The 24297-nt window shown below is 43.5% G+C and overlaps 2 protein-coding genes across 2 annotated transcripts; one reads left to right on the forward strand and one right to left on the reverse strand.

The window, feature by feature from the left end:
- The first annotated feature begins 2131 nt into the window (after positions 1-2131).
- On the forward strand, positions 2132-14442 carry sesn4 (sestrin 4). The gene is made up of 9 exons (XM_069531733.1): positions 2132-2388; positions 9007-9204; positions 9410-9592; positions 9734-9979; positions 10472-10586; positions 10777-10901; positions 11762-11928; positions 12046-12190; positions 12527-14442. The coding sequence occupies exons 1-9, from the start codon at positions 2314-2316 to the stop codon at positions 12614-12616; spliced, it is 1344 nt and encodes a 447-aa protein (XP_069387834.1). The 5' UTR covers positions 2132-2313; the 3' UTR covers positions 12617-14442.
- Positions 14443-15240: 798 nt separating this feature from the next.
- foxo4 (forkhead box O4) lies at positions 15241-24122 on the reverse strand. The gene is made up of 3 exons (XM_020084918.2): positions 22157-24122; positions 19042-20570; positions 15241-18782 (listed from the first exon to the last, which is right to left on the reverse strand). Exons 1-2 carry the CDS (start codon positions 22595-22597, stop codon positions 19068-19070), a joined length of 1944 nt encoding a protein of 647 aa, XP_019940477.2. The 5' UTR covers positions 22598-24122; the 3' UTR covers positions 15241-18782; positions 19042-19067.
- Positions 24123-24297: the final 175 nt, after the last annotated feature.

The raw sequence follows: 24297 nt of genomic DNA on the forward strand, positions 1-24297 counted from the left end.
TGTTTTACATGCAAAACTCGTGTCGTCTGATACATCATGTTATCTGAATATAATCCATGTTAGTACAGGAAGGTGATGAAGGCAAAAATGAAGATTTCATACAACGCTACTTTTTCGTTCTGTGTTTTTCTGAAGAAAGAAATAACTCTGAGCTTACTTTTGCTAAAGTAGTGCCAACGGTCCATCTGATCTTAACCTAGGAGTTGGTAAGAAAGCAGCAACAACACAGAGCAGATTCTCGAGTGCAACAAAGTCCAACGAGCCTCACGACTCCTGCACTCTCACAGAAAAACAACATGAATCGAACCAACGCAATCCCAAGATTCCTGATAAAGAACAAACGTCCCATTCATTAAGACAAGAATGGAGTGAATAAGCTCATAGAAAAAGCAACAAAGCCGAGGGTCAATCAAAACAGCCTGAATGCAGTGGTCAGTTGTGGTAATCACATGGCGAGAGGGACCGTTTTCAATGCTTGTTATGTGTTTAGAGGAAGATACGAGCAGGAAGGATGAGTCTTCACCTCATCTTCAGGATGTGTGAACGATGACAGCGAGATTAGGATTTTGTATAGTTTCATACTCGGCTGAGGTCAGAGCTCTGTGCAGACGAGTCAGATTCTTTACCCCCAAACTGGGAGGTTCAAGATTTTGTCCCACTTGGGAGAAATTGATTTGCAGCCAGGTTTAACGTCCATCTAATAGACACAAAGAAAAACTGACTGTGACGACAACACACTGAAAACAAAGCGCTAGAACAAGGAATGGAAGTTCATGCACAAGTACAAAAGTGCCACTGTACAGATGTAGTACAACAGTACTAGTGGGCCGATATGCAATGTACAAGGAATTGCAGGGAATGCATCTGAAGTAATATCTGCCATAAAGCATCTCAATAACTGGAGGGATATAGGAGACATGAGGCTTCTACGTCCCACAGGCTGAAGTCCTGAGACGCCGACCCGAGGCCAATAACTCTGGAGTGGAAGGTCCTGACAACACAGGATTGTCAAAAAGAAATGACTTGTCTGTGAAGGAGCGTTGTCTTGTTTTACTCTCCTCCTTTTTCTCGACTTAATGTTTGTAACTGACATCGAAGCAAATTCATAGTAAGTAGAAAACATGTTAATAAATCTAGTGTGAAGGATTTATTCACCTTCAGTCTGATGATCCTGCTTGACTCAAGTTTACACTGTGTATACTTATCTGCACTGTTTGTGTCTGTACTTGTTGTGTGTCTGTACTGTGTTGTGTGTCTCTGTGCTGTGTGTTTGTGCCTGTACTGTTTGCATGTCTGTGTGTCTGTGCCTATGCTGTCTGTGCTGTGTGTCTGTGCTGTGTCTGTGCTCTGTGTAGTGTGTCTGTGCTGTGCTGTGTGTCTGTGCTGTGTGTCTGTACTGTGTGTCTGTGCTCTGTGTGTCTGTGCTGTGTATGTGCTGTGCTGTGTGTCTGTGCTGTGTATGTGCTGTGCTTTGTGTCTGTGCTGTGTGTGTAGTGTGTCTATGCTGTGTGTCTATGCTGTGTGTCTGTGCTGTGTCTGTGCTGTGTGTGCTGTGTGTCTGTGCTGTGTGTGTCTGTGCTGTGTGTCTGTGCTGTGTGTCTGTGTGTCTGTGCTGTGTGTGTCTGTGTGTCTGTGCTGTGTGTGTCTGTGCTGTGTGTCTGTACTGTGTGTCTGTGCTGTGTGTGTCTGTGCTGTGTGTCTGTACTGTGTGTCTGTGCTGTGTGTGTCTGTGTGTCTGTGCTGTGTGTCTGTGCTGTGTGTCTGTGCTGTGTGTGTCTGTGCTGTGTGTCTGTGCTGTGTGTGTCTGTGTGTCTGTGCTGTGTGTGTCTGTGCTGTGTGTCTGTACTGTGTGTCTGTGCTGTGTGTGTCTGTGCTGTGTGTGTCTGTGTGTCTGTGCTGTGTGTCTGTACTGTGTGTCTGTGCTGTGTGTCTGTGCTGTGTGTGTCTGTGCTGTGTGTCTGTGCTGTGTGTGTCTGTGTGTCTGTGCTGTGTGTGTCTGTGTGTCTGTGCTGTGTGTGTCTGTGTGTCTGTGCTGTGTGTCTGTGCTGTTGTTTGCAGATGTTCATTAGCATTTAGTCATGGACCCTTCAGTCCTCCTGGCTCCGCCCCCTGCTCTCTGATTGGTCACACTGTTACCGGAGCTGTCAGCTCTGCTCCGGGTAGCTCCGCTCAGCTCAGTCCGCTTCTCAGCTGCGCACCGACGGACTGACTGTGGCCGGCGGCCGCCTCTCTGCCTTTTGTTAGCCAGGAGCTGGAAGCACCGAGGAGAGACCGACAGAGCCGCATCCATGCAATAGCGCACTTTTTTGTAAAATGATCATCTGTACGAGTAAAATGGAGAGAACCCAGTTCCCCCTGAGAAGCCAGTGCCAGCGAGTCCAGAAACAGGTCTGTAGAATGTGACGCTATTATCCGAGTTCCAGCAGCGAAGCTAGCGGCTAACCGAGCAGCCTCCATTCATTTGTCCCAGCGACTCATTTATATCGGGGGAAGGAGCTGGTCTCGGTAGCAGCTCTTTTTTTTTTTACAGCAGTTTCTTTGAGTTTAAATTTAAAACCTTTCAGCTGTAGACATTCTGTGTGTGACTTTAAAGTCCAGGGTAACAGTTCAGTCAGGGTCTAAACTTTTTATCAGTAACGTTACAGAGTTAACTAGCAAACTTCTCATCTAGCTAGCTCGGCTCCCACTTTGTCTGCGTCGCTATGAAAACACAATTTAAAGCAAACGGATGAATCATGATTCACCTCAGTCTCGTCAGGTAACACATTTATTCACCATTGTGAAACATTTCGCACTTTCCATTCTCATCTTAACAAAAGTCACGTAACGCTCGTAATGATTCTCCACTTTTAGCCGCTATCGTTGCCCAAAGCTACATGAACACAACCAGAGAAGAACATGTCTCTAAATCCTTTCTCTCATTTTAAATGTTTTCCACCGTGTGTTCTTGCGGGTGAAACATCTCAGCTGCTGCAGTGACACTGAAGCACACACTCGGCTTTTGTCTCCTCCGACACTGACCCGAGAGATTCTTGTAAATGTGGCGATGTTTCAGGTTTGCACAGATTTTTAAATGTTGTGACACGGTGACGGTGGATGTCTGTAGGTGAGGATGACATCATCTGAGGATTCGGCAGAGAAATGTCATAAGTAACGCGGTGACATTTATTCACTTTATTAGATATAAATCCGCTCTGGAGGACACAGCGGGGGACATGCGGGTTTAATTCCCCCCGAGGAGCGATGCGGGATTGATCCGTGTTCGCTGCTCGCTGTCCTGTTTAATGTTGCTCACTTTTATTGTGCTGTTATTGCTGAACTGGACTGCCAATCAAAGTTGTTTTTCTCATCTGTCGCTGCTCTTTCACTTTGCAACAGAAGGGGGGCGCTGTGTGGCGAGTGCACTCCAGAAAGACGTGTTTGCTGCAGATTAGAGTCCAGAAATTGAGCAAAACAGGGAGGAATGCAGGCAGCGAGGGATTCAAAGAAAGAAAAAAACCCTGCACTCTGGTTGCAGGTCCTCATTCGTGTTCGTCTCTGCCAACACCTCCATGTCTCTGTTTGCTGTCCGTCCTCACTGTCATTCATTTGGCATTCGCTGCACTGCTGTTTGCATTCAACTGCACACTTGTCTGTAACTGGTGACAAGCATTCAGTAACATTATCACATGGGTAATGTAACGCATGTAGGCAGCATTCATGATGCTGCAGAGGTAAACAACCCCCTGAGTTCACAACTTGCAGCTGTTGCCAAACCGATCCCAGAGCTGCCCTTTAAGATGAACTGGAGATATTTGTTGTTACACCAAATTTGAGCTCTTAACAGGGTTGTGTGTCTTCCCCCGGTTCTGCCTGCCCGTGGTGGTGTTGTCTGACGGGTCTGACCACTCATCTGCTGTGTGTGGATGCAGGGTTTTTGTTTGCCTTGGTTGTGCTGTATGTGCCAATCCCACCCAGCAACCCCCCATCCTCCTCCTTCTTCTCCTCCTTCTCCTTCTCCTCCCCTCACACACCTCTTTGGGCTGCAGCTGGTTTGTTTTGTGCGTCTCCCTGAGTTCAGGTTGCAGAGCCAAAATCAGCCCTGGCTGCTTGTGTTTCCGGTGATTTGGAGGGGGGCAAGGGGGGGGGAGAGTAATGCCGCTTGGACGCTGGTACATGATAAGGATGGACCCCCTCCAGGCTCAATCGGAATGCAGATTGAATGTCCCTCTCCTGTATCTGCAGCCGCCCCCCTTCTGCAGCCCACCATTACTAACACACACACACACACAGACACCACATGCGCACATGCACGTCTCATCTCAAACTGACACATTTACCCTTGGAAGACTGGTGGCATCATTTTTCCATTTCTTTGTGTGTCATCGTGGTCCTCTGCTCTCCTTCGTATTCCTGCCCGTACAGTGCTGCTGCTGTTTGGTTTTGTCAGACTGCCTTCAAAGCCAGTCTTTGTCTCCGTTTACCTTTCTTCCCCTCACTGACGTCACCTCTGTTTTTCATGTCATCCCTGCCTCTTGCTCCTCTCCGATCAATAAACAAATGACCTCTTCTGTGTTGGGAAGGGAGATTTGTTTTGTTTTTTTAATGTCACATGATCTGCACCTGTGAATTTTTGCTCACAACAGGCCGTCTGTGAGGTGTTGTTTTTCATTTGCAGTCGGCCCATAAGTTAGAATTCATCTTGTGATTTGAATACAGCAGCTCTAATATCAACACAGCCGTCGCGCTTTTCTCACCCTCAGGCTTGTGTTTGACTTGAGAAAAATTGCTCTCTTTCAAAATCGGCTGCTTCTGGGCATACTGTAAGCAGGATTAATAGCTTCATGCGCAGGAAGCCTTTATGTTCTTGTGCTTCAGGAGACAGTTTGCATCTATGTAAACCAGAGTGTGCCTTGTAACACCACACACAGTCACCTAAATGATGACATGTTCCTTTTTGTTTTATATATCCACCCACACGTGTTTGTTACCAGCTTTTTTTCTCTTTCTTTTCATACGGGAGTTTTTTTTTCATGTGGGTGGACAGTAAGAAGTATATCACCCCATCATAAGCACTGCTGCTGTGTGCTGCTTTTGTGGCCTGTTTTCAGACAATAGAGACAAAGAAGTGAGCATAAGTGTCTGGACTTTTTGGCAAAGGATGTCTGTCTAAACCTAAACCCTTAGTGTTTATTAACCACAAGTACTGATGATGATAATGAATTAATGTGGGATGGATCACTTTTGTGGTAAATCACTGAAACAAAGATGGCTCCCTTAAATCTGTCTAGCAGCTGTGAAAAAGGGAAACAAGATGGATTTTTGATGTGGGCCTACCTTTTCGAGTCCTGGGGTATTTCCAGTCTGCATTGTCGTAAACAAACCTTCTATTTTCTTAAACAGGGGGTATGTCTGAGTTTTAATTTTACTTTTGTTTCAAGGTGTCAGCAGACTCAGTTATAACTGTATGCTGTTTCATTTCCTGCCTCACAACTCATCAGAGTCAACTGTACTTCCTGTTTCGGGGTGACTTATCCTGTTGTATATGTTCAGACATGTTTTGTGGGATTACACTTTTTTCTCTGTGATTGTGTGATGAATAAGTAAGTGTGGTCACTCAGTTCCCTTGTCAGATCTGCAGAGTTTATATTTGCTGAAGACTCAATAAATGACAGAACCAGTAAGTGAAATCATATGTCTGTGGAGATTTGATGTGTCTCTCTGTTTGACTTTTCTTTTGGTATTTGTGTTTTTCCCTTGATGAAAACTGCAGTGTGTTTATCACCTGTCTGAGCAGCCCAGTGAAGCTGGTGTGGACAGAGACTATTTCAGAATTTTGAGCCCAACATCAGCAGTATGAACTATGAATCTATCGTCATACAGACATTATGTTTTTGCTTTCTCTCTGGACAAAGAGCTACGGCGCAGATATGCTGGAGGAGTCAGAAGTCTGTGCCTTGCTTAGTGACACTTCAGCAGGGAGCACGGTGTTGTGCCTCTGATTGTCCCTGATGTCGCTCTTTGATAAGGTTTTGTCATGGGATCATATTCGTCTGGGTTTCCAGAAGGGACTGCTGTCCTCTGCTTTTTCCATATTTTTCCACACCCCTCTAATAAGTCTGGTGCAGGCCTGATACCTAAAAGCCAAATATGTCTATTGTTCTGAATTCATAACCTGTGATGTGCTGGGATTCTGAAACCTACATTTAGTTTCTGATACAGCTGCAACTGATGAAAACAACTTCACTTCATTTTTCATTTACAGTTTTTGAACTCTTATCTGGGGCTCTGGTAGTAAACAAACAAACCAATTTATCGATAAATGGTGATGGCTCCAGATTCTGCATAGCAGAAAAAAGAATGAGAATACTAAAGCCAGACGAATACGTCCACAGTTTTATAATACTGTTACATTCATAAGCTGATAAATAATAAGAAATCCCTGAACCACCATGACAAAGATTTCTTTATGCTCATTTATATTCAGGGTTGTTGTGATAACACTGTAGTTTGTTCTAATTGAGGCTGTTTTTCTATCGTCACATGTGATGCATAATTCATATTTGTTGGCCTTATTTTTTGAACAACGGGAATCCCTATCCCTATCAATGTGTTAGATATACTGTAATCACATTTATTGTCTTTATCTGTGTAAAATTGCTGACACAAACTGAATTGATTTTATTTGCACTGTGGAAAACCACAACATACATTTAACAAACTGAAGAGTTTGTTCTTTCCACATGGAACTCATTCAGATGCAATGTATAATCAGCAAATGTTGCGGCTGTAGCTTATTCTACACTGACAGATTGAAAAATAGGGCAAGTGGTATTTTAAAACCCTCAATAAGTCACACTCGGAGCATGTTTTGTGCAGGACTCTGAAACGCTGGATAGTTAAACAGTCGTCCTTCCTTGTTGGAGCAGTAACCTAGATTCTGCAGCACAACATGCTTATCAGTGGCTCCTGTGTTTGCAGAGAGATACTTGTGTGAATGTGCTCTCGTCAATAGCTCTTTGATTGGCAGGCACCTGTGTGCTCTACATTCACTCTACACCATATCCCATGTTCATTGACAGACGAGACGAGAGTGGGTCAGGGTCTGCGTCTGAGCCTGTTTCATTTCGTGCCAACTCCTGCTACAAACACTGCTTTTTTTAACACCCCCCTGTTTCTTTAAGAGCCTTTTCTTATTGGCGTTTTATAAACTGAGAGTCGGGAAATATAAACATCAGCGTGATACTGAGGGTTTGTTTAATTTGCCCTATGTTAACATGTCTTTTAAGATTTGAGCATGGACTCTTATGTAGGTCAAGAGGTGGAGCCTGTTGTAGGATCAGGAGGAAACCCTCATGTGCTGCAGGGAGAAGTGAAATATCTCATGGAGCTACCAGCCAGATAAACATGGTGCTGAATGCCAAAGAGCTGCGTGAAGGCCCAGCAGTCACTGTTTGCCCCGACTGTCTGTGACATAAGTTGATGTGTCTCTGATTCGAGCGAACTGTGATAGTTCTCGACAGCAGTCTGTGCTGTTAAAGGAAATCTTGGTCAACATTCATATGGTTCAAACTGGAGTGAACCATTTGGCTTTGATGGCCGCTGTGCTCTCAGGTTTCACATAGAGAAGGAACTGAGTCCTCTCCCACGGACGAGCTCTCCAACACCTTTTCCTAGAGGTTAATGTATGATGGCGAGAGCAGTAATAAAGGGTTGTTACCGACAAGGGCATGTCCGCTTCCCTCTCCACATGAGTCTGTTTCTCTTGGCCTCAGGCTCGTCCGCCCAGACGCTCCTATGTTTGTGTGTTTGGACTCATTCATTTCTTTGCTGCTGCAGAGTTTCCCTCTTTAAGGCCTCCTAAGCCCAACTTTCACATTAGTTCCTTCATCTGTGGTTCCTCCCTGCATGTAAATCCCCTTTTCAAAAGACAACCCTGGCTGTTTTGCTTTTCTTTTTTGTTTCTCATTAATTTCATTTCACCTAAGGGAACTCCTGTCAATGCATGGTCCTTCATCCACATTTTATAATAACAATACGGAAGACTTGTATTAAACATCAGACCCTGCTGGCCCTAGAGTGAGTTAGTCTGAGTGTGCGTGTTGAGCTCCCAGTTGTGCACCGTTGTTTGCTTGTTTTATTCTGAGAAAAAAATAATGTGAGGAATGCATTGACTTGCCAGTGGCGCTGCTATCACAGTATCATGGCTGCTGCTCTTCCAAGACTGACTCATGGGCTGATTTAAAGGCTGGAACATAAGTTCAGAACAAAGCCTGGTCTGAGTCTGACCTCACACGGTTTGGACACTGAAGTCCAACTGTATCTTGATTCCTGCGTTTGCTCCCAAACAACTTCCAAAGAACTGTCATCCCTCTGTTACTTGTTTTTAATATTTTATCTTATTTAACTTAGAAGAAGCTATTTATATGTCTGTCACATTATCCTGAAGGAATACATTTCCTCAATCATTGTTCAAGAATCACAAACCAGTGGAGACATTAATGTCACTGTGGACAATATCTGGCTGTAAATGTCTGTTTTATTTTTCATTGATTAATCTGCTGATTAATTTTCAATTACTAATGAATTATTTTGATTGTGTGACAATTTCAAGCTGCTTGTTTTGTTCAACTAAAATCCAAAAAGATATTTCTGGTGAATAATTGTGTCTCTTAAAATTAAGATTTTAGACAAAGTTGGTTACATAACTTGTTTTGTGCAACAGTGAAAAATCTAAATGTATTAATATTACCTTCATGTACGATGAAGAACACATCAAATCCACATCTGATAAGTTGTCCTTTGTCCTTTTTAGGTAACTTATTATATAATAATATATTATAATAATAATAATAGTATTCGATTCCTGAGATAGTTTGACTTATTGGTGACTTTTCCACTTCACTGGCGACAGGCTCAGCGTCACATACATATCTCAGCTTGCACTGCCTTAACAAAGAGATTAATGTTTTCACCTGTCCCATCAGAAACTGACCTTCTCTCTGCTCTGTGTCCTGGTCTCTGTAGGCGGCAGTGAACGGTGAGAAGGAGCGAGTGTCACTGCTGTTCATGAAGGCTCTGGTCAGCAGGGGGAGCGTGGATGCCGTCTTCCAGCAGATGGCCTCTCACCCTCAGTACTTGGAGAGCTTCCTGCGCACACAGCACTACATCCTGCACATGGACGGCCCTCTGCCGCTGCCATACCGCCATTACATCGCCATCATGGTCAGTGGCCTGGCTGCTCTTGTTACTGCAAAACCAGGATATCACCAGCTCTCATTCTACTGAACATGTAGCAAAACAAACAAATAATTAAATTTAGTTTCCTCATCTATTATGGCAGCAGTGTTTATTTGTATTATTCAAAATAAAAGAATAACATCGTCTTATGTTTGAGTTGTCGGTTGTTTTTTTGTTATTTTACCTCCAGGCTGCTGCACGGCATCACTGCAACTACCTGGTGTACCTGCACTCAGCTCAGTTTCTGAGGGTAGGCGGGGACCCTCTGTGGTTGCAGGGTTTGGAGGCAGCACCACCTCGCCTTCGCCTCCTCGCTCACATCAACAAGGTGCTGGCCCACCAACCCTGGCTCACTGCCTGCTCACATATTCAGGTACAGCAAGGCAAACCACACACAACAAAATAAACAACTTTAACAAGACAGCATGAAGAAGGAGGCAATTAGGATTATTATTCTTGAGGTGTTTAATTGATGCAGCCTGTGAGACCCTGAGCTCTGTCTCTGCCCCTCCAGACCCTGCTGAAGTCGGGTGAGCAGTGCTGGTCGCTGGCGGAGCTGGTGCAGGCCGTGGTGATCCTGGCCCACTGCCACGCCCTCTGCAGTTTTGTGTTTGGATGCGACACAGACTCAGACTTTGTCCCTTGCTCCAAATCTCCTAACGGTACCCCACCGACCTTCTGCCCCTTTGATGCTGCCAACGGCAACACCAACGTGCCTCAGTCCCTCGCCACTCCCTCCGAACACATAACAAGACGACGGGTGAGAATCCACACTTGTATTTTATTAACTAAACATCTCAGAGAATTACAGAGAGATATACTGTACAGGTTGTTTTGTAAACTCATTTACTTCTGTGTTAGCTTTTGAAGATTTCTAAGAAATGTCTTGAATTGCGTTTCTTTAATTCTGTGTTTATACAACATCATACCTGTAAGCTGTGGAAATACACATGAGGTTTTATGTTTAATGTAATTCTATTTTAACTGTCCTTTATTTAAGATTAACTGGCAAGACATTCATAAAGACATTATTCAATTTCAATTATTACAAAGGTTTGAATGAAGGGCTGCAGCTAGTATTTCAGTTTTATCATTAATTATTATTAATTAAAAATATTAATATTAACAATTATTGATAATTCTTTGTCTATAAGATGTGATGAAAAAATATCTAAAATACATTTTTTAAGTGGCACAACTTTTTCATTTATTTATGATTTAACCTCATCTTTGTGTGGTTTTGCTTGGACAGTCTCTGGACTCCAGTTGTGACATGGCTTGTCTAAAAGAGAGGATTCAGAAGTCTCAGGAGGAGCGTGAGAAGAGAGAGGAGCGTCTGCTGCAGACCCAGACGCTCCAACAAACAGGTAACGTGATTGGCTGACGAACGCAGAAACAAACTAACACTGCTTTGATGCGCCCACTGACTTCTGATGGCCATCTTGAGTGTTTAAATTTAGATCGCATGGTGAGAAACTTGAGCAGTTACCACTCATCGGTCACACTTATTGACACATTCTCTCCACCTCCTTTTGCTTTCGTCGTTTCTTTTTTTAGACATGGAAGAAGAGGAGGAGATAATATGCTTTGCGGACCCATCGCGATTCATCACAGACCCTAACTTCTGCTACGAGGAGTTTGCTCGTAGAGAGGAGGACCACTTCCAAGTATTCAGAGTTCAGGTGGGGACATTTTGCATGAATCATCAGACAGGTGGTGTTGTCAGTAAACTTTAAGTGTGTGTTGTGCCACTTGAAGCTTTGGCCACAGGGAATATTTGCCCCAGATTTGAAGATTAGATTAACACAGTTCTAAATCCACAGTGTTCGATTACAGCCTGTCACCTGAGTAACCAAACAAATGCTTTACAACATGATACAGGATTTTAGACCTACTGTCAGTTCATGTACAGTAAACTGACATGTGTAATATAAGCTTCGATCACATGTCTAGTAGCACTTAGAAGGGTTCTATGTTTGAATGGCCAAGTTCCATACTGCACCAGTGACACAGTCAGACTCAGAGTGGACTGCTGTGGCCACTGGCCAAAATAAAATGTAAATTAGGTTTCTATAATCAGACCGCTCCAGGCACAGCAGCTCAATCAATATTGATTTTGACGTTTTAACACATTTGTTTGGCTCCGGATCTCAAATTGGTTCCTGGAGGGAAAATGACAGATAATCATCGGAACCACCAGTTTCTTTTTTTATTCTCTCAAATATTTACAGTTCCTATTTAGATATTAAGTGCACAAAGCTGACTGTTTACATTTTAGCTGTATTCCTGCAGCCAGATGTTTAAGATAAGATAATATAAAGGTTTATTAGTCCCATAACAGGAACATTTGCCGTTTTACAGCAGTGAGAGTCAAGTGTCATTAAGGTGGTTGCATGTTGTTAAAAAAAGAATATCACTGTGTTATTTCTCACTTTTCTCTGGTCTCCGAAAAATGATTCAATGACAAACAAAACCTGTATAAAATTGTTTGGTTGAACACGTCTCAAACCGTAAACATGTTGTCGTTGCATTGACTCTGTAGGACTATTCGTGGGAGGACCACGGCTTCTCCTTAGTAAACAGATTGTATTCGGACATCGGGCACCTCTTGGATGACAGATTCAGGAGTGTGACCACTCTCCCCTCGTTGCACAGCTCTGACCTGAAGAGGGCGATCTGGAATTACATCCATTGTGTGTTAGGAATACGGTGAGACGGCCTCTTCATTTTATTCACCTGCCAGCAATTAAAACACCTTTTTTACACCAACCAAACTTACTTTTCATTGTAAGTTAAGTCAACAAGCATTTTATTCTGTGGCCGCAGCTATGACGATTATGACTACGGTGAAGTGAACCAGCTGCTGGAGCGAGATTTAAAGCTGTACATCAAGGCTGTGGCCTGTTTTCCGGATGCCACCAAAACTCCAGTGTGTCCTCTGAGTTGGGCTCTGCTTAAAACTTCCGAAAGGGTAAGGACGAGTTTTTTCATATGGAAACAGTGTGAGGCTCTGGACAGCAAGTCACCTCACAGTTTACACGTTCTCCCCATGTCTGCGTGGGTTTTCTCCAGGTTCCTCTTCAGTGTAAAGACAGATTGGCTTTAGGTTAATTGGAAACTCTAAATTGGCCGTAGTGTGAGTGGATGTTTTTCTCTATATGTCGGCTCTGTGATATGCTGGATTGACTCCGTCCCTGCCGCTACCCTCAAAAGGATAAGCGGTATAGATATTGACCGGCTGGCTCAATGAAATATACCATATTAATTAAATAGCACGTGTTAACCTGCTGTGTGTTTTCTCCTTCAGATACATGTGAATTTACTAATCATGGAGGCCCGGCTGCAGGCGGAGCTGCTGTACGCCTTGAGAGCCATCACTCAGTACATGATTGCCTAAGTGCTTGGAGGGGCACAAAGTCAAAATTCTTCACCGGTACCGAGAGACCCAGAGACAAGAGGATAAAGACGCAGTGAAGTGGGATGAGAGCACTTTGAAGGACACAGCTCTGTTGTTTTGTAGCTGTGCCTCATGAATATGCTTCTCTTTTCCTCAGAGTTAATGTATTTATACCATAATGTGCCACAGTCCCCTCATCGCCCCTTTCTGCAGACTCCTTTGTGACGTCCTCTTGTCAAACACATTGACTCTGAAGATCATGTGCAATTATTGACTAGCGTTGTTTTAATTTTTACCTGTTATGTGTTCCAGCTCAGTCTGCGAGAAACCGCTTGGGTGTAGCAGCGTGTTACAGTGGCCAATGTCCTTTTTTAAGTTTGATCAGTCTCCTTTACTTTCCCAAAACATATCTCTCTCTGTACAAGTTGAATGAATGTCAACGGGAGACCAGGGCTTTTGTTTTTGTTGTTTTTTTTGGACAATCCTCGTCAGTGTTGGAGGACAGTACATGGACTGTGAAGGACGACCATTTTGCTCTCCCCAGGCATTTTGTATTAATGCTGGTGGAGAACACACACAACAGTGACACTGCTGGAAGTTATCACATCACTATAGTTTCTTTTAATAAGCACTTTTTAAAACTTTATATATTTATAATGCAAGGTAGCTTGTTAGTGGACATTGAGACACACAGTGTGTGGGTCTGATACCTTTTCTTTGTCACTGTATGACATGTAACAAACATTTTTAGACTGTTTGTCCTAAAACTTTCAGAGTTTTGTGCTCAGCTGCAGATCTGAGTGAAGTTTCATCTTGATCCAAGATATTTCAGTGAATATTCTTATTGGAAGGATTTTGAACAATGAATGATTTGACACAATTTACGCCTGATGAGAACATTAGAAACTGAACTGGTCAGCGAGCTGTTTCTGACAGTGGAGATGAGGCTGAGCCATTTGCAGCATGATTTAGGTTTTTTTGCACTGACATGCTTCAGAAATGATCAAATACTGACTTTCAGACCAAAGGTCATTACAAATAAACTTAGTGGTGAGTTGGCAGATGAAAAGTGCGCGGACGTAGATCTGCACTGGTCGTAAGTTGAGGTTAAGTTCAGATTTTTGCTTTGTGCTAAAGCTATTTTGTGAGCTTTATCAAAGCTGAAGTGAGAATCCACGGTACAGTTTGCGGAGAGGAACAATGTGCAAACCGGTTGTTAAAATACTCTTTTTCTTTGTCTTTTCTTTTTACAGTTTTTGTAAACGATAAGAGTACTTTTTCTGTTTAGTTTCTGGGTGTGACGGTAGGACCTGCTTGTTGTGTTGCAGCCTGGGTAGATTTAGAGGTGTGTCGGACTGTTTAGAGTTAGACGTTAGATTTAGAATAAAGAAACAGAAGTGCATATCGACTAAAGCAAAGCGCTGTTAATACAGGTGCCTTCAGATTTAACTGGAGTGCAGCTGAAGTGGAGGGCTGTGACTCCTGGAGGCTGAATGTGGGCTTTGGTTGCAGCTGGGAAACGCCTCCACCTGACAAGTGTTGTTTCCCACATTAATGAGAACTGTGTTTTCTGACGGTGGTCGGTGCCATTTCTGATAAATATTACGGCTGTAAACGCCTGTTTTGTTTTTTTAATCAGAAATCATCTACGAGCCCTAGCAACTCAGCGAGAGCCTTTGACACAGATGGATGTTTAAAAAAAGTTCAACTTTAGCAGAAGAAAAAATGGACAATTAACTTAAAAAAATAGAACAAATGAAAAACAAAAAAAATGTTTTTTGAAAATGTGAAGAAATGTTTTCTATAAAGATGCTTTATGAAAATAACTGCTGCCTCCTGTTGTCTGTTCTTCTACGGGCTGCATGTTTGCATCCATTTAAAAATCACATAATCCTCTTGGTATTGAATCACTTCCCTAATGTTTAGACTGCCTTTGTATTTTTAAATAATTTGAAATCCACTTGTGGTTTGTATGGATTCCTTATGTTTTTATCCAACAGTTCATCACAGTGCATCCATTTCACTGTTGTTAAGTCTGGTATAAGCACCTGGGTGCAAGTCCAGAGCAGTCAGCAGTAAAATCTTAAAACAAATTCTAAAATTAACTGGAGGCCATTGAAGAGATGTTAAGATCATAGTTATACACTTTCTGTCTTTCAGCAGATCTGATGAAGAGTCTGGCTGCTGTGTTTTGGACGAGCTGTAATTCATGTAGACTGTCGGCTCGGGCAGGTGAACGAGAGGAAATGAAGGCATGAGCGAAAATCTGTTTCTTCTGGTTAAAAACGTGCTGAACTTTGAGTTTTGTCCTTCAAACACATTGTGGGGGGGGACATGAAATAATTAAAATGTGGAATTCACTTTTATATTTGGATTATTTAAAGCCACTTACATTTTCTTTTTAACAGAAGCGATCTCAACGTCTTGATCTGCAGACGAAGTTTGTGTTTTAGAAATAATAATTCAACCTTGAATTAAAACTACTAACTGCTGTGTGTGTGGTTAGTTGAATTCTTTGCAGTAGTATTCCTGTCAAGCAGCGCCCCCCAGTGGCAGACCTGCATAGCTGAAAAACACCGTGTCAGAAGCATGAAAACTCAGTTTGGACCAACAACTCAGACAAAGTGGGTTAAACAGTTTATTGAATTTATTTCTGCTGCTCAGAACTGTTTGTCATCGCTGGCTGACTTTACAATGAGTAAAGAAAGAAAATGACTGAAGGGGGGGGAGAAAACAGAAAAGAACTATCGACATTTAATCAAAAATCATAAACATTATTGGCTGATCCACAAACTTATCATCCCCTGCCCACCCCACCCTCCCCTGTGGAAAAGAAGATAAACAAAACAACCCTCGCCGAATACTAAAATACTGTATCAAATGGGGCAAATTTTTAAATTTCAAAGCAAACATACAGGAACTAACTGCTACTTTATAAGGAAACGGAGGAAAAATATGTAGATATTTGTAATTACTTAGAGGGGGAGATACAAGGGGAAGTCATAATACCACATCTGACCTTTTTTTTTAAGGCGGCAACAGTAAACTAGAGGCGTGAAAGCCAGCTGCAGCTGATTCTCACAAACCAACCACGTTCACATGCTGCGGTCTGTCCTATCCACAGTTAAAAACATCTCCGACACCTGACCGTTAGTGAGGAAAAACATGGGGGTCTGTTGCACATACAACATTCTAAAATTATAACATGCTATGTTTTTAAAATAATAAGAAAATCATGCAGTTTTAAAAAGCTGGTCCTTGGTTTTCAGATTGATTTAAGTGACCAGGTTGGGGAAGGTTATTATTCACTGTATATATATTTTTAAAAAAACATTAAACAAAAGGGAAATGATTCAAATCAAGATCCTTGCGCTGAATACAGAAAATTCAAAAGGCCCTGATTTGCACCCACTGCGTCATGGCGTACTCCAGGATATGTCACGGAAATGACATCTAGCACCAAAAATAAAATACATTTGTGGAAAAAACAAGAGTGCTTTGTATAAATCAGAGGCTAACATGTTCACATATCTACAGTGAAATTATGAATATCAGGAGTTTAACTGTTGGGATGTTATTTCTGATTCACAAGAAACCTGCTGGATATGAACAAAGTCTTTACACAGAAACACAAAACACAAACTTTTCAAGGGGGAGATGACAAAATAAAATTCCATCCTGCTACAGAGTAACATCATACTACAATGTTTTAAATGTTGGCGTCAAAAAAAAGAAAAACGAGGGACAGGCTAGTGCTGATGAATGTGAATGGAGAACTAGAAGAGGTTTCTCTAGAGAGGGTAGTTAAACGTGACATCAACAGAAATGTCTCCAGGAAAAACTAAAACAAAGATATTGGTTTCCAGTCTGTTGTAACAGAGAAAAAAAGAGTAAAATCAACATTTCTTTTGTTGCTATCGTCACGTTTTCTGATTCAATCTGTGCAGAGTTGTTTTTTCTGAGCGACCCTGAGAGGTAACGGTTGCATTAGTCTCGTTTTGAGATGAGAAAGTGGCACAGGCGTTCTTTTTAAATCATGCCACGCTTCAGCACAGATTTCTTTCAATTGGATTCACAACTAATGCTATAAAATAATGAGGCAGACGATCGGGAATTTTTCTTGTAAATAGTCAAGTATTGATGCGTCAGATTTCACGTTACATGCAGCGTCTGTTGCTAAGCGTATATGTACACCAAGATACTGTGTCAGGCCCAAGCTCCCTAAATGCCATGCGAATGCAAATATTAGTGTTCCTTTGGTTATGTAAAAAAAACTCTACATGCATCTCATCCTTTACAAAAATAAAAGTATAGAAAATTACCGTTAAAAATGATCTGAAAATGCTTCCTCCAATGTAAAAAAAATCACGTGTCATTAGTAATATATTCATATGTATTAATATCTCATTTATTACTTCCATCTAAATTGTATATTAAAACTATAATCAAATATATTCTTTTTTTTCGTACTCCTCACACACAGTGAATTAATTTCTTGAATATTAGAGCTAAATAATTAAAGTGTGAGAGGATTTTCTGACATGAGGCCCACACACCTCCGTCACCCCCCCTAGACAAAATATCAGGAAAATGTTAAATAGCAAAAACCTTCAAGAGGCGATTTTTCAAATTTCCTTCAAGATTTCATTTTGTTCTCCTGATAATTCTGCATAGCGTGTCATCATGTACATGTGCAATGTGTACATTACATGTTATATTCTTTTATAATGAAATGGTACAACCGTAACGTGTATTCTTAGTTTGGGGTCCCTGTGTCGCAGGAAACCTAAGTGCTTTGAAAATGCACAGGCTCGAGGGGAAAAAAAAAAAAAAGAAGGAAGAAGAAAAATAAAATCAGGTAGACCATTTGACAGTGGAGGCATATTGCTGTTTAAGACAATGTAATACTTGGCCAACCAATCACTCGTTGGCAAATAAATTTACCCTTGAATGCCCTGTGTATGTCACAAATCACATTTCTTCATTTTCTTAGTTTAACTGCACATCAGGGATAAAAGATTTTAAAAAAAACACCCTCTAACTCACGTCTATCTCACCACACTGGATTGAAAAATGCCAAACTGCGAAAAACATACCCTCTTGGGTGAATCACCACATTAGGGCTAGGCGATAAAACAACAAGAATCATTATCACGATACAATGTTCTTCAACCGCAACATAACAAAAGTTCATTATTTATCACTATGATGCTTATGACCTCAGATTCATGTGATGTTTCGCTGTTTGGAAAGTGTTTGTTGTTTTCTGCCCATGAAGAAGAAAAGTGTCAAACAGAAGCAAGAATCAGCCTCTGAACTTGAAAGAAACAAAGATTTGATGTTTATCGTGATAATTGTCGATTTCAACTGATATGAAATTTGTTTTATCGTGATAATACATTTTTGATGTATCACCCAGCCCGACACCAAAAAAAATCTTTTAACTTTTTTTTCTCTTAAGTGAGAAAATGAATCGTACGTATGATCTTAGTTTTAGTACACGATTGGGCAAAATGTAAAGCCGACGTTCAATCAAATATTTTTTATATCTCCAGTCATCCGGTCTTTATTTTTCACCTCTTCACAAACAGCCACGATCCCCAGTGTCTTCACGGAGGACGAGATGTTTCCTCTGGAGCTGGTCTGAGCTGGTGCAGCAGGGTAAGTGCACCTCGTTCAGACGATCAAACAGCATTTGGTCTGACAAGTCATTCTAGGCAAGTGTCGATGGGAAACTGGCCATTTCTCCAAAAACGCAGTCCGTCGAGTCTTCAAAACCAAACCCATCGAGATCGTGGGGTACCGTATTGACCCTAAAGCTATTGTGATGAAACACAACTGTAATATAAACACCCGGCAGGCGGGTGATTTGTCTTTTTCACTCTAAAAACATTATTTCACGTCTTAAAAAAACGGGTTGAATTCAAAGGTAAAAATGGCTAGCAGCCAAATTGTTGCAAGTGTTATTATAAAAAAAAAAAGGAGAAAATGTGTGCATAGTATCCTGCATCATCTCCTCCCTGTCCTCTGCAAGTGTTGGCACAGGACATGAGTGAGGTCTGTTTTAGTCCAGGGAAGTGTTGTGTTTGAGAATGAGCCATCATCAGGGAGGAGGAATGCACCGGTCGTGTCATATTGTGAGGTCATCTTCATTGGAGATTAGTTCCTACAAGATAAGACAGACAGACAGACAGACAGACAGAAAGGTCACATACGTGTTGTACTAACATCATCTCAGTAATTAAATAACTTTTTAATTTCACGTTTTAATCTCTGCAACAATAACAACATTAAATATTTATCAGGGCTGCAGAGAAATTCTTTTTTTAGTGTCTTTAGTATATCCTCAATCAATTAACGGTAGATTAATCGATAATAACAAGAATCATTAGTGTGATGGAAGAAGCTGGCAGCGATCAGTGTACCTTGCTTTGCTAGGTCAGCTGATGAATTAGCTGGGGACCCGGTTGTGAGCGGAGCCCTGTGTGGTGGCCGGCCCTGCGTAGCCTTGGCCTCCAGGCAGCATGGGGTCAAAGTTGAAATCAATGCCGTCTCCGTCCATGAGGTCACTGTTGATGATGTAGTCCACGTCGCAATCCAGATTTTCCGTGAACATGTCTATGTCCAAGTCTGTGGGCAGCCGGTCCTGACCGGTGGGGAAACAGGACGGAGCTCCAAACTGACCCATCGCCTGCAGACTGACGCTGGGCCATCCATGAAGAGAGCCCAACCCTGGCAATGCTGCGTGCTGGGCCTTAAGAGTGGAGAGCTGTGACGGGTCTTGAGCCATACCTGAGAGGATCATCCCCAACCCCATCTGAGAGTGATGCTGGTGTTGCTGTTGCTGTTGATGCTGCTGCTGCTGTTGCTGCTGCTGCTGCTGTTGCTGTTGCTGCTGCTGCTGCTGTTGGTGAAGGTGACGCTGCTGAGGCTGCATCTGAGCCTGAAGCGCCATGGGGGCCACAGTGTTCAGCTCCAGCCCCTTTCCCAACAGCAACTGATTGGGTTTGGGCCTCATCAGGCCCACTCCTCCAGGACTGGGCATGAGGGGGTCCACCTGGGTCATCATGACATCACTCGGAGGGGGGGAGTCAGAGGTGAGCAGGGCTTCCAGACTGGAGGGCACGTGGGTGCTGTAGTGGCTGCTACTACGAGAGACGGAGCTGGAGATGGGGTTGAAGAGGGAGTTGCTGAAGGTCGTCTGCTCTTTGCTGTTGGGTCCGCACTGAGAGATGGAGGCCTGGGTCCCAGTGTGGGTGGGGGCCTGCGGGAGGCTGGATGGTTGCAGCTGATGGAAGGAGGAGAAGCTGGAGCCTCGGGGTAGCAGGGTGGAGGCGGAGGGCAGCGGAGTGGGAGGTGCCGGTGGGGCTGTGCTGGGACTAGCCCCTCCCTGCTGCCCGGTCATCAATGTGAGGCCATCGATCAGATCCAACTCCTCCATGAGGGTCTCGGTGAGGGTGGGGGTCAAGCTCCTGGCAGCGTATCTTCCCAGCAGTCCGTCCTCAGGCAGGTTGTCATCGTCCTCTTGTCCAGGAGCGATGGGGGACAGACGACCGCTCAGGGTGCTGGCATTAGAGCTTGTGCGTGGACGGAAGGTGGTCCACATGTCAGCGTCGTCCAGGCTGCCACGGGACGAGGGGCTACTGCTGTTGACCCCCCATTTGGGAAACTGCTGGGACGAGTTAGGGCTGTCTGCACCCCCTGACCCTGTAGCACCGTCACCTTGCAGTGCCCCTCCAGCGCCGGCTGCTCCCGCCTGCTTCTTGGTCTGCTTGGCCCTCATCCGACTCTTCAACAGTTTGCTGCTGTTGTCCATGGAGGCGGCTCGGCGTCGAGGAGCTTTCCCGGTCTTCCCTCCTTCTGGGTTGAGCATCCACCAGGAGCTCTTTCCTGTGGATTCATTGTGTACCCTCAAGAACTTGTTGTGGAGTGATAGGTTGTGGCGGATGGAATTCTGAGAAGAGGGAAAGGAAAAATAAGTGATGAAAAATGTAGGTTACACAGATTAAAGACACACTTGGTAACAAACATACTTAGCCACGGCCAAAGTTTAAGTTATTCTACAGAAACTCAAACGTGGCACACCTCAATATAATATAGAAAATAGAACTTTCTCATCAAAAGGAAGCAGATAAGTCTTGTAACACACTTTTATGTATATTTTTGTCAGACAATCCATGAATGTTCACTTTTGTCTTCTTGTGACACACTGATTAACTTTACATCCTAAATATATTAAAATATTATTGTGATGCCTTGTTTTATTTTTTTGATAAGCACTGACAGGAACTATAATAGCCTCGCTGCACTGACTCCTTGTGAAAACCAGAATAGAATTTTAAATTCTTCTCATCGACCGTGTCTTTAATAGTCAGGCTCCGTGCACTTACAGACTGACTTATGGTTCCTGTCTGCAAAAGTGGGGGAGATGCGCTCACCATGTTTGCTTTCCTTTTTACTGAAGATCATAGTTAGGGCTGACTCAGGTGTGATTGAGACTTCCCAAAATGCACCTCTCTCCTCTGCTCCTTCTCAAACTGTACACGTTCATATCCTATGCTGAATGTTACCGACTCAGCTTCTGGCTCTTAGTATTGTGCTTTCTCATCTCTCGTGTCTCCTGCTGTCAAGCTCTGCAGATGTTTCCAAACCCAGATGTTATATTACCATACTTTCTTATACATCTGTATGTGGAACCCCCCTCGTCCAGTTGATTTAAGATCTGCTCCCTTTAACAGGGATTTATTTTCTTTGTTTACATCTGCTCTATATGAAAAGTGCCCTGAGATAACTTCTGTGATAATGTGGCAGGACATAAATACAATAGACCTTGTGTTGATACAGTTCACTGAACTGCCAAGTGGTTAACTAGTCAATAAAATGACGATAAGTAAATTGAGTGTTTACAACTAAGATAATCTTTTGAATTGTTATTTAGGTCATTAAGTCACTTTCAATCCAAAAAGACACAAAAAATTCAATTGCTGGTTCTCAATTCGTGAGAATGTGTTGCTCTTCCTTTGCTTTTATGTTAAATTGAAGTTCGTCTGACAAATCAAAACATCCATCATCGCCTGTAGGAAAACGTTAACAAACTGAAGATCCATCAATGACCGAAATGATCCTTTTAAAAGAACAATTAAGTGTCCTGTCACAAAGCAGACTAAAACTAAACCAAGAAAATGCCATTTAATTATGAGCAGTTAATTCACCAAAAATAACAATAATAATTGTTCTATTATTTCACTTACAGATGTTGGTTGCTTTGACATTTTCAAAGTCAATGTATTTGTGTTTATTCATCATTGACCAAACAGATCAATATAGTTTCATCCAGTTAATTAGTCTGCCAGGTGTAATGATATGACATCTATAGTGTTAACGTGACAATAAAAGTAAATCTTCTTCTTCTTCTATTACTCTAATATCTATTATTCCAGCATTACAGTTCATCACACACACACACACACACACACACACACACACACACACACACACACACACACACACACACACACACACACACACACACACACTCACCTTCCAGCCGGCTGAGCTGTTGCTGTCTCCTTTGTCCCTGAAGTAAGGTACAGTTTTCACCATCCACTCGTAGATCTGAGCCAGGGTCAGCCTCTTCTCCGGGGAGTTCTCGATGGCCTGGCTGATGAGGTCTGCGTAGCTCTGGTTCCCCCACGCGTTGCGCCGGGACGATCCTTTGCGTGGCGTCGCGCCGGCTCCGCCCACGCCGGCCACGACCCCGCCCTCGGCCGCCGCCGCAGCCTTCTCGGGCTCGTTCGTGATTTGCTGCGGCTCCGGCTTGTCCTCGTCGGCGGGCGGGGTGCCGGCGGCGGACTCGGTGCCGTCCGCGCCCTCCGGTTTGACAACCGAGATGTCGGGCCTCGGCAGAGGCCACGTGCACGAGCGGGGTCTGCTCTGCGGCTCAAAATCTGGGTCAATCGGGGGCACCGACGACTGCTCCATGGCGGCGCGCTGGATTTCCACTCAACCTCAAAGATGGAGACCACTCAACACATCGACCTTTCAAAAGTTTAAAGTGAACTCTGAGCCGGACGATGCGTGAAAAAAAAAAAACTTCCCGACACAAAAACAAGATGCTTCACCCACCGAGGGGCCTACAAGAGAGACGCAATAATCTGGACACACCAATAGCCTCAGTTAATCCTCAGATTGGAGATTAGGGAACCCAAATAATCTCCTTAATAGTAACTATCATAAACCTTCCGATTTATATAGAATGAAGGAGGCTGGGACGATGCGAGTCTCTTTGTTTGAATGAAATAAAAACAAAAGTGGCTGAGTGAGGATGAGCAGCAAAACATCTGGATCTATGGAGCTTTAGTCTCTGCTGTGAGTGAGTTCAACAATCACCAATGCACATGGATACAAAATGCAGCCATTCCTCAAACTCAAACTATATCACTGTCAATGTTAGAATTTAGAAATAGTATATTTTAACTATTTCTCAAAGTGGAACTAGGCAATGAATTAAGATTAGAAAAACTAATATTAAGATTGAATTCGTACCAGATTTATCAAATTAAATACAAAACTCCTGATCCAAACCCAGGATGTTGCTTTTTTTAAACTGTAATACCACAAAGGCTACAAACAGGGATTAGCTGGCTACTGTCCGTCTCCACTTGTAAACAACGTGATGTCTGAGCTCCACAACAGAAAATACCTCCAGCCAAGATTTCTTTTTAAAAAATCCTAAAACGACCCACAGGCAGTCAGAGATCAGTCCGGACAGTGGAGGGGTAAAAACAGTAGATGAACCGAGCAGCGGTTTTGTTCATCGACCGTAAAAGAGTAAAAACACGCAGTGGCCTGTTAAAGATACTAAACACGCGCGGAGAGGTCGAGCGAGGAAACCGGGATGAAGTCAAACACACGTCGGCGGTGGTTTAATGGAGTTCGGCTGTTTAAAGTGTGAGGAAGTAGATGGAAGAGCAGTGAGAGAAGTCCGTGCTTCAGGTCCGCCACATTGCGGACAGGCGCATGTCACCATCTGCCATGTTTCTCCACACTCCTGCGGCGGCACACGATGCTCGGAGAGGCGCTGTAGGAAAACCACTCCTTCGACCTCGGCCCGCAGCTCGGCCGAGCTTCGCCCCGGGGTCTCGGTGATCGCGCTCCGGAGCGGATCCCCCTGCGGGCTGGGTGAAGCTGGGTCGCCTCTGGAGGTCTGTCGGCTCCCACCGCCGCACTTTGAAAACAGCACGACAGCCTCCGTAACGTTAGCTTCTCCGAGCTCCTGCTACTCCAGAGTTTACAATCCGGGGAAAAGTCCGCGAAAAGCCGCACGTAACTCCCTCCAAGTCCCCGCGTTTGACGAGCGGTGGGTCCGGCGGGACTTCGTGTCGTCGTGAGGCTCCAGATATTCACTCCTCCGCCGTCTTTTTCACTTGTTTTGTTTTGTTTTGTTTTGACTCGAGGCGAAGACTCCCTTCTGACGTCTGTTTACCACTGTCAGGCACCGCGCACTGCGCCTGCGCACAGCGGGATTCTGGGAAAGCGAGTCATTCACGTGACAGCACACAGGCGTAAACAGCAGCCCCGCCAGGCGTCGTGTACCTGTTGTGGTCCATTATGTAACCGTTTATGAAAGTGTGCTAAGCCCCAGGTTATTTACAGAAGGCTATTAGCGGTCAGAGGTGGGA

The sequence above is a fragment of the Paralichthys olivaceus genome, chromosome 9, assembly GCF_024713975.1.
Source record: "Paralichthys olivaceus isolate ysfri-2021 chromosome 9, ASM2471397v2, whole genome shotgun sequence".
In the NCBI taxonomy this organism is placed as follows: domain Eukaryota; kingdom Metazoa; phylum Chordata; class Actinopteri; order Pleuronectiformes; family Paralichthyidae; genus Paralichthys; species Paralichthys olivaceus.

What these genes read in the sequence shown, in the direction of transcription:
- sesn4 (XM_069531733.1), top strand. Translation starts at nt 2,314, where the DNA reads ATGATCATCTGTACGAGTAAAATGGAGAGAACCCAGTTCCCCCTGAGA. An exon ending in AACACATAACAAGACGACGG is followed by an intron (nt 9,980 to 10,471) that starts GTGAGAATCCAC and finishes TTGCTTGGACAG; the next exon opens with TCTCTGGACTCCAGTTGTGA. An exon ending in TGCTTAAAACTTCCGAAAGG is followed by an intron (nt 12,191 to 12,526) that starts GTAAGGACGAGT and finishes TTTCTCCTTCAG; the next exon opens with ATACATGTGAATTTACTAAT.
- foxo4 (XM_020084918.2), bottom strand. Translation starts at nt 22,597, where the DNA reads ATGGAGCAGTCGTCGGTGCCCCCGATTGACCCAGATTTTGAGCCGCAG. An exon ending in ACAGCTCAGCCGGCTGGAAG is followed by an intron (nt 20,571 to 22,156) that starts GTGAGTGTGTGT and finishes CCCTCTTCTCAG; the next exon opens with AATTCCATCCGCCACAACCT.